This window comes from Salvelinus sp. IW2-2015, linkage group LG5 (genome assembly GCF_002910315.2).
Source record: "Salvelinus sp. IW2-2015 linkage group LG5, ASM291031v2, whole genome shotgun sequence".
Classification (NCBI taxonomy): domain Eukaryota; kingdom Metazoa; phylum Chordata; class Actinopteri; order Salmoniformes; family Salmonidae; genus Salvelinus; species Salvelinus sp. IW2-2015.
In genome coordinates, this window is record NC_036844.1 from 15123821 (window position 1) to 15134168 (window position 10348).

A 10348-nucleotide genomic window follows, 5' to 3' on the forward strand; every position below is an offset into this window, starting at 1 on the left:
CTCTCTACTCCGTCTCACTCGCCTCTCTACTGCTCTCTTACCTCTCTCACTCCGCTCTCTACCTTCTCTCACTCGCTCTTCTACCTCTCTCACTCGCTCTCTATTCTCTCACTCAGCTGCTCTACTTTCTCACTCGCTCTGCTACCCTCCTCGCTCTCTACCTCTCGCTCTCTACCTCTCGCTCGTCTAAACCTCTCGCTTTCTACCTCTCGCTCTCTACCTCTCGGCTCTCTACCTCTCGCTCGTCTACCTGTCGCTCTCTTACCTCTCGCTCCCTCTACCTCTCGCTACTTCTACCTCTCGCTCTCTACCCTATACGCCTCTCACCGCATCTTCTCTCGCACCTCCGCTCGCTCTCTGAACCTCGCTCCGCTCTCTAACCTCTCCTCGCTACTCGCTCGACTCTCTACCTCTCCGTCGCTCTCTACCTGCTACGCCCTCTCTCGCCTCTATCGCTCTCTCGCTCTCTTGACCTCTCGCTCGCTCTCTACCTCTCGCTCGCTCTCTTACCTCGTCGCTCGCTCTCTACCTCTACGCTCGCTCTCTCTACCTCTCGCTCGCTCTACTACCTCCGCTCGCTCTCTACCTCTTCTTGGGGGCTCGCCTCTCTACCCTCGCTCGCTCTACTAACTCTCGCCATCGCTCTCTTACCTCTCCTCGCTTCTCTCTACCTCTCGCTTCGGCTCTCTACTTCTCTCGCTCTACTCGTGGCTCTCTCTACCCGTGCTCGTTCCTCTCGCCTGTCTCTACCTCAATCGCGCTCGTCTCTCTACCTCTCTCGCTCTCTACTTCTCTCTCTCTCGCTCTCTACCTCTCTCGCTCTCTACCTCTCTCGCTCTCTACCTCTCTCGCTCTTCTACCTCTCTCCTCGCTCTTACCTCTCTCCTCTCTACCTCCTCTCGCTCTCTACCTCTCTCGCTCTCTACCTCTCTCGCTCGCTACCTCTCGCTCGCTTCTCACCTCCTCGCTCTCTACCTCTCTCGCTCTCTACCTCTCCTCGCTCTCTACCTCTCCTCGGCTCTCTACCTGCTCGCTCGCTCTCTCTACCTCTGGCTCGCTCTCTACCTCTCCTCGCTCTCTACCTCTCCTCGCTCTCTACCTCTCCTCGCTCTCTACCCTCCTCGGCTCTCGCTCTCCCCGTCATGCTCGCTCTCTACCGCTCTCGCTCGCTCCTTCTACCGCTCTCGCTCACTCTCTACCTCTCGCTCGCTCTCTACCTTCTCCTCGCTCTCTACCTCTCGCTACCTCTCTACCCTCCCGCTCTCTACCTCCTCTCTCCCTCTCTCCTCTCTCGACTCTCGCCTCTCTCGCTCTCTACTCTCTCTCTCCGCTCTTACCTCTCGCTCTCCTCTTACCTCTCGCTCTCTACCTCTCGCTCTCTACCTCTCGCTCTCTACCTCTCGCTCTCTCGCTCTTCTACCTCTCGCTCTCTTCGCTCTCTACCTCTCTGCTCGCTCTCTACCTCTCGCGCTCCGCTCTCTACCTCTCGCTCGCTCTCTACCTCTCTCTCGCTCTCTACTCTTAGCCTCTCTCCGCTGCTACTACCCGCTTCGCTCGCTCTCTACCGCTCTCGCTCGCCTCATCTACCGCTCTCGCTCGCTCTCCTACCTGCTTCATCGTCGCTCTCTTACCGCTCTCGGCTTCGCTCTCTACCGCTGCTCGGCTGCGCTCTTCTACCGGCTCTCGCTCGCTCCTCTGCCGTCTCCGCTCTCACCTCGCTCGCTACTCTACCGCTCTCGCTCGCTCTCTACCGCTCTCGCTCGCCTCTACGCTCCGCTCGCCCTCTCTTACCGCCTCTCGCCCTCTCTACCGCTCTCGCTCGCTCCCTCTCTTCTCGCTGTCCTCCTCTCTCGCTTCTCCTCTCTCCTCTACCCTCTCCTCCTCATCTGACCTCTTCTCTGCTCTCTCTTTACCTCGCTCTCTCACCTCTCTACCTCTCGGCTCTCTACGCTCTTCTCCTCTCCTCTCTACACTCTCTCTCTCTTTCTCTCGGCCTCTCTACCTCTCTCTCTCGCCTTCTCTAACCTCCTCTCTCTCTCGCTCTCTACCTCTCTCTCTACCTCTCGCTCTCTACCTCTCTCTCTCTAACCCTCTTTCCTTCTCTGTTTTAACTGACTGAATTGTGAAGAAGGCACCTGTTCCTCTTATATCTGCCTCCATGTGTTTAATTGTCCCTCTCTCAGGCTCTCTGTGGAGGTATGTGCGTGCCAGCATGTCTCTCTCTGGCTACCTGCCCCCTCTATGTGACCCTAAAGACGGACACCTACTGATGGACGGAGGCTATATCAACAACCTACCAGGTCAGCAACACACACACACACACACACACACACACTGCAGTGGCAAGATAAGACAAGGTGGGGATAGGCATAGGTGTCACAGTACACAGAGTACTTCTCTCCTGCTCAGCGATGTACCACTAATAATTATTATTTGGTGGGTGCTTCTATTTGTCCGATGTACATGTTCAAGTGTGTAAAAAGTGAAACTCCTCAATGTTCATTGTTACTCTAAGCCCTAAACCTGCTTCTCTGCCCCTCTCCCAGCGGACGTGGCTCGCTCCATGGGTGCCAAGGTGGTGATCGCCATAGACGTGGGCAGCCAGGACGAGACCAACCTCACCAACTACGGCGACTCGCTCTCCGGCTGGTGGCTGCTATGGAAACGCCTCAACCCACTGGCAGAGAAAGTCAAGGTGAGCCTCTCTCACAGCACTGTACAGGACTACAGCCACAGCTGCTGTGTAAACCGAAAGATATGGTGTAATGATATGGCTTTCATGTTTTGTCCTACTTTGCGATTCATTGTTATGAAATGGTTTTGGGTTCATATCGGAGTGAAAATGTGTTGTCGTTCACTGAGAATATTTCTGCAKTTTTTTCAAGAACTCTCAATGTGTGGAGTTACTTAGTGTGTCCAAAATGGTACCCTCTTCCCTATTTAGTGCTCTGGTCAAAACTTGTGCACTATATAAGGATTAGGGTGCCATTTTGGTCACAATAGACACTGGAGGTATGTGCACAGTTGTCACCCTGCTGTGCTAAGTGTTGTGGCATTTGACCCTTGACCCCTGTAGGTGTTGAACATGGCAGAGATTCAGACGCGGCTGGCATACGTGTGCTGTGTGCGTCAGCTGGAGTCGGTGAAGAGCAGTGACTACTGCGAGTACATCAGGCCTCCCATAGACCGCTACCGCACACTGGAGTTTGGCAAGTTTGACGAGATCGCTGTGAGTCTCTCTCTGTCTTTGACCTGGGCAGTCAGTCTGTTATTCTCTCTGTCTTTGACCTGGGCAGTCAGTCTGTTATTCTCTCTGTCTTTGACCTGGGCAGTCGTCTGTTATTCTCTCTGTCTTTGACCTGGGCAGTCAGTCTGTTATTCTCTCTGTTTCTTTGACCTGGCAGTCAGTCTGTTATTCTCTCTGTCTTTTGACCCCTGGGCAATTCAGTCTGTTATTCTCTCTGTCTTTGACCTGGGCAGTCAGTCTGTTATTCTCTCTGTCTTTGACCTGGGCAGTCAGTCTGTTATTCTCGCTCTCCAATGACCCCCTCTTACTCTAGACCTCACCTCTTCACACATCACTATTTCTCTCATGCCTCCATCTTCAGTCAAAAGTGTGAGAAGGTTTTGAAGGATTGCATGAGATCCCCCCCCCCATTAGCTCCATTACATTCAGCCTTGTGTGTGTATATTGTGTTTGTGTGTCCTGCAGGAGGTGGGCTACCAGCACGGCAAGACGGTGTTTGACGTGTGGAGCCGCAGTGGAGTGGTGGAGAAGATGCTGAAGGACCGCCACCAGGAAGAGTTTCACAACACGCACAGCAACAACAACGTGAGGGTCAGGGAGTGACTAKATCATCAAATGTTTAAATGTTCAGGAGAGAATTCCAGGACCACGGAGCTGAGTAACTAAAACRATTTCTCCCATGACCTGTTCTAATTCTTGGTACTGTTAAAAGCAAATGAGAATGGGACCGTAATTGATATTTAGTTACTGACCTGATTTAAAAAAGAACAGAGATAGATAGTGGCATTTTACCCAATGTGGCCTTAWAAATCAGTGTATACCAGTGTTTAAGCCTACKCRAGGTCAATGAYGACCAGYCAACGGCGCTGTAGAGACCACAATGATGTGGTAGACGTTTYTGATTGGTAATGAACCTGAGGGCCGCATGATATGCTGAGTCAAGTGCTCTCAGGGTAGTGGTTGAGGCCTGCWTATATACAGTGYATTCGGAAAGTTTTCAGACCCATTGGCTTTTTYCACATTTTGTTACATTACAGCCTTATTCTAAAATTGATTAAATAGTTTTGGTTCATCATCAATCTACGCACAATACCCCATAATGACAAAGCAAAAACAGTTTTTTTGATTTTTTTTTCAAATGTATAAAAAATATATATATAATTACATCAAGTATTCAGACCTTTTTCTCGGTACTTTGTTGAAGCACCTTTGGCAGCGATTACAGCCTCAAGTCTTCTTGAGTATGACGCTACAAGCTTGGCACACCTGTATTTGGGGAGTTTCTCCCATTTTCTCTACAGATCTTCTCAAGCTCTGTCAGGTTGGATGGGGAGCATCGCTGCACAGCTATTTTCAGGTCTCTCCAGAGATGTTCGATCKGGTTCAAGTCCGGSYTCTGGCTRGGCCACTCAAGGACATTCAGAGACATTCAAAGGCCTGACTGGTGGAGTGCTGCAGAGATGGCTGTCCTTCTGGAAGGTTCTCCCATCTCCACAGAGGAACTCTGGAGCTCTGTCAGATTGACCAACAGGTTCTTGGTCACCTCTCTGACCAACTCCTTCTCCCCCAATTGCTCAGTGTGGCCAGGCGGCCAGCTCTAGGAAGAGTTTTGGTGGTTCCAAACTTCTTCCATTTAAGAATGATKGAGGCCACTGTGTTCTTGGGGACCTTCAATGCTGCAGAAATGTTTTGGCACTCTTCACCAGATCTGTGCCTCGACACAATCCTGTCTCGGAGCTCTACGGACATTTCCTTCRACCTCATGGCTTGGTTTTTGYTCTGGCATGCACTGTCAACCTTGGGACCTTATATAGACAGATGTGTGCCCTTCCAAATCATGTCCAATCAATTGAATTTACCACAAGTGGACTGCAATCAAGTTGTAGAAACATCTCAAGKATGATCTGYGGAAACAGGATGCWYCTGAGCTCAATTTTGAGTCTGATAGCAAAGGGTCTGAATACTTAAKTAAAGAAGGTATTTCTGATTTTTGCTTTGTCATTATGGGGTATTATGTGTAGATTGAGGATTTTTTTATTTAACCCATTGTAGAATTAGGCTGTAACGTAACAAAATGTGGAAAAAGTCAAGGGGGCTGAATACTTTCCRAATGCACTCTGGAACTGGCGCAGCGGTCTAAGGCACTGCATCTCRGTGCTAGAGGCGTCACTACAGACCCTGGTTCGATTCCAGGTTGTATCACAACAGGCCATGATTGGAAGTCCAGAGGGCGGCGCACAATTTTYCCAGCGTCRTCCGGGTTAGGATTTGGGCGGGGTAGGCCGCCATTGTAAATAAGAATTTGTTCTTAACTGAATTTCCTAGTTAAATAAAGGTTMAATTATATCTAAAGCCACCAGTAATGTACATCGTACCAGCTCCTTCCTGGCCTCCAGAGAAAAACAAGCCTTATGCCGGTAATAAWAATACCATGCATTTTGTTTTACCCRAATTCAGAACCAGCTTCAAATCATACAGTTTCTGTTGTATGGTGTTAAGTGCTCTTTGGGCATTTTCAAAAGCTGAAGATAAACTACTACCACTTGAAWAAAGAACATATTTATCTGCATAAARATGWWCATCCGCTATTTCAATATGATCCCCAATGTTGTWGATATACAAAATGAACAACAGTGGGCCCAAAATAGAACCTTGCRGAACAMCTAAGTACAACTCTGTAGACTCAGATTTGAAACAACCCACCATTACACATTGTGTACGATTTGATAGGTAATTTATAAACCAATCTAGAGCATGACCAGTAATTAACARGGGCTCATGTAGACCTTTAACCTTTTCAAATAAACTKCCTGCATCTAGAAAGTTCTGATTTAAGGCTTTCAGAATAGAGGTTCTCTCAGTTACAATCTGTGTGTCTACCAACAATTGTTTGGGAAGCTGTGTMTCTTTTTTGCACTCCAAACCTTTCGCTACTTGCCACAAACATTTTGTGGGGATTATTTAAATTATCCGAAGTAGATTTAAGGTARTGGTCTACTTTCAGTTTTCGGGTCATAGCCACACCCAGATTTCAAAGACKTYTAAAAGCTATCCAATCATCCGCCGAACCAGRCCCTCTTGCTTTAGCCCACATAGCATTTCGTTCCCTTATGATTTTAGTAAGTTCATCAGTAAACCAAGGGTTCTCTCTGCCCGTAATCCTCAATTTTTTTAAGGGGCCTATTGCATACATCCTGGAATACGTTGTGGAAGTAAGAAAAGGCTAATTCAACATTGGGGATTAATTCTATTCCATTCAATGCTAAATACAAATGTAAAAAACCTTGAATATCGAACCGCTTCCAGTTTCTTTTCGTAACGACACGTGGAGATCGCTTAGGAATTTTACCRTCTCTCACACAGGCAATAGCACAGTGATCACTTATGTCATTTGCAAAAAAAATCACAAATCAAATAGTCCAACAGCAGATCAGTAAACAGTTTGCGATGTAGGTGAGCAAAGCTCCGGGGAGAGAGAGAGAGAGAGAGAGTGGCAGGGGCAACTGTACCAGACTGAGAGAGACAGACCAGGGCAGGCGGGAAGCAGTGCAGCAGGTAACAGGAGGAGGTTGAAGAGGTCCTCAACTAGGCAGACATCCAGGGCAACAATAGATAATAAAATAACCGTTGGTCGAAAAAACAAAACCATGACGGTGATACAATCGCTAACCAGAACAGTAATAAAATTGCTAAAATCCAGACCAGAATGGATGGTCATGACTAGATAATGTACAAATGTGTATTTGAATGCTATTATTCTGAATGATTTCTGTATGAGGCCTCTAGTGAATGATTCCTGTGTGCTGTCTGTCCTATGTGTTCTGCAGGGACCTGTGACCTGTCCCAATGCGTCCTTCACTGACCTGGCAGAGATCGTGTCCCGCATCGAGCTGGCCAAACCAGCTCTGGTCGACGGTGAGACTGGCAGATTATCTGATCTGCACATAGAGCAGCAGAGTGCTATGGAGGTCAAACAGGCATTATAAGTTGTAGGCCTATCACAACAAGACACATGACCTCTGGGACCCCAGATATTTGGCAACAAGAGAGGGGAAAAGCTGTAACTGTTATTTTAACTGTAAAATGTMTTTTTTTATTGTAAGCTGGGAAGAGCCTGCCAGCCAATAGCTAGCTAGCTGTTGACCTTCCTGTTACCATCACAGCTGGAGTAATTGAATATTTATGTTTTTAATACCGCTCTGCTAGCTTTTCACCCCCCTCCCCTCTCTTTCATGGGTTTGGCACTCTGCCTCCTGCTGTCCTGGAGAAGATAAGCTTATTTTCTATCTTGTCTTTCTCCTTGCTTGTTGTTGACTATTGTTTGGGCTCTGTGAATGCCGCCACACTCACTTAGCAGATACATTTGTTTCGGTTAAATGATGATTAATATGCAGCTATGACAGTTCCTGTACACACCCCTCCTTCCTCTTTCATCACCCCTGTCCACTCTCTTCTTCACTACCTTTCTCTTTATGCACCTTTCCATCTCTCTCTTTCCACCCCGCCACGCTTCCCTCTCCATTACCCTTTCCCTATCTCAGAGGAGTCCGACTACCCCACAGACTATGAGGAGGAGGCAGTAGAGAGTGCCTACTCAGACTTTGAGCTGTCCAATCACTACAGCGAACACACCACTGAGGGGGAGGAGACTGCGGACACGGTGGGGTGAAGCGTTTACATTTTGAGTCATTTAGCAGACGCTATTATCCAGAGTGACTTATAGTTTACAGTCATATGTTTTTGTCCTTTTTTGTACTAGTTCCCCGTGGGACTGGAACCCACAGCATGGAGTTGCAAGCACCATGCTCTACCAACTGAGACAGACATTGTTGAATGTTGATTCTTTTTCTTAACTCGATATTGCATGACAGTGTAAAATAAGAGGACATTTTAGGACTTGGGGCGTCTTGTCATTTTCTCTCTCCTTTTTGAGACTTTTAAGCCTGAGATTAGCCTAATGACATATCAGCTAATCACTGTGTCCTCCTCATGCTCAGGATGAAGAGCTGCTGGACATGGGGAGAAGGCGTCGCCCTCCTCCCCCGGGCTCTAGCGACGTGAGCCCCCTCTCCTCCCCCCACCCCGCGCCTACAGCCCCACCCCTTGGACGAAACTGAGGAGWAGCCCACCGCTGAGCAAAGACCATGCCAAGAGTCACTGAACCCAMAGTCTGGAAGCTCAAGGAACTGACTCTTTGGCTGTCTGTTCCTCYAGCACTAGTGCTAACACAGTGCCTTACAGACCCACAACAAATACAGGACCAACTATTTTTAACAGTCAATGCATAATCATATWCCTGTCTGAGTCTGTCTGACTAGCCACCTGGAGATGGTGGAGGTTGATTCACTATTTGTGTCCCGTGTTCTTCCCTCTTAATATAAATCATTSTAGTTTAATGGGACACAAGCTGGGCGGTGGTAAAGATGTGGCGATCTCTTCTGAAATGGCTGCCTACTGATGTTTGGAGCTCACACCTTCTGTACGCCTCCCGTCAGCCTCAGTGTCTGAGGTCCTAGATTGCGATAAAACGAGAAAGGAGGAGACATCCTTTCCGGTCGCGGGTATGGGCGCAGTTCGGCGGCAATTCGACATGCACAGTGTGACGGGAATGGACACATAGAAGAAGCACCGGTAGCATCAGTTTATTCTTCTCCTCTGTTTTCTGGCTTCAATCAATTAGATGAAGGGGTGGTTAAATGCAAACTACACTGTTAATGCTATATAGCATTTATATATGTACAKGCACATTTAAGACAGCTGGACAATTCACCAGTGTAACACACATTTGATTTGCCTAATGAATTATTAACGTTTACTTACTTCTTCAGCTAACTTTAATGATGTACTGGCACAACATTAAGCAAATCAATGCAATGTATTTTTTTTTTTTTACGTGTCTTTATCTGTGCTGTGCCTTTAACCCAGCTGATACTGACACTAGAACCACCGGTAGCCTTTCATTGTGTTGTAGATCTTGGAAAGTCCCTTTTGGTACAGTCCCCTGAGGTAAGGCTGCGTCCTAAATGGCACCCTATTCCTTTTRCAGTGTACTACTTTAGACCAGGGCCCGTAGGGCTCGGATCAGAGGTAATTCGTTATGTAGGGCATAGGATGCCACTTGGGAGTCAACCAGTCTAAATGCAGAAGAGACACTGTGTGTCWGTGTATGTGTGTGTGTGAGCATGTCAGTAACAGGAGGCTGTTTATAAAATGCATGCATATGTTCAGTGAATGGAACAAAGCTTTTTGTGAACCCTTACTGAACTAAACTGGCCAACTTGACCTTTTAACACATTTCAAGCTATTTAATTGTGCCTTTGGTGACTGACAATCACATGCTGATTAGTTAAACTTGAATGTTGAGCACAGTTTGCCAATGACCCTGTAAAACAATGAAGGACWCGTGTACTATTTAGGCGTTGCTTGTGTGTGAATGTTATTTGTACCACATAATTGATGTTTTTGATAATCCATTGTATAACACTACTCACTAATAATAAACACTATTGGTTAGCTGAGTCTCTTTACATTGGTGTTTGTGTCTATTTCCCCAGCTTTGGACTAATAAGGAGGAGGTTTGTTTAAAGGCTGAATGCAGCTGTTTTTTATCGCTATCAAATCATTTCTGGGTAACAATTAAGTGCCTTACTGCGATTTGTTTCTTTTTGACCATTTGAATTGAAAACAAAGAGCTTTWTAGCAAGATCAATTTTTCAAGCAATCATTTTTCTAGGACTCTGGGAGTGGGGAGGGGAAAACTATCTTTTAAAGCCGCAATATGTAACTTTTTTGGAAACCCAAWCAAATTCACATATGTGTGTTAGATATATTATACTCATTTAAAGCAAGTCTAAGAAGYGGTAGATTTGTTCTATGTGAGCTATTTCTAGGCATCCCGTTMTTAAGTTTWGTTTTTGTGTCTTACKTTSGGTTTTGTACACCAGCATCAAACAGCTGAAAATACAATATTTTTGGTTATAGTAAAGATATTTCATAGCGGTTTAGATGGTACAATGATTCTCTACCTGCTTGTTTTGTCACGAACTACACTGMACAAAAATATAAACGCAACATGCAACAATTTCAAAGATTTTACCGAGT

At 46.8% G+C, this 10348-nt stretch overlaps 1 protein-coding gene across 1 annotated transcript in view; it reads left to right on the plus strand.

Annotated features, from left to right (window-relative positions):
• The window catches only part of LOC111963960 (patatin-like phospholipase domain-containing protein 7), a 47222-nt gene extending 37448 nt beyond the window's left edge, over window positions 1-9774 (plus strand). The window contains 7 exon segments of the mRNA XM_070443570.1: window positions 2184-2300; window positions 2547-2695; window positions 3077-3229; window positions 3713-3832; window positions 7075-7162; window positions 7789-7907; window positions 8245-9774. Of these exon segments, the coding sequence (XP_070299671.1) occupies window positions 2184-2300; window positions 2547-2695; window positions 3077-3229; window positions 3713-3832; window positions 7075-7162; window positions 7789-7907; window positions 8245-8364 (866 nt within the window). The 3' untranslated portion in view covers window positions 8365-9774.
• The last annotated feature ends 574 nt before the right edge of the window (window positions 9775-10348 follow it).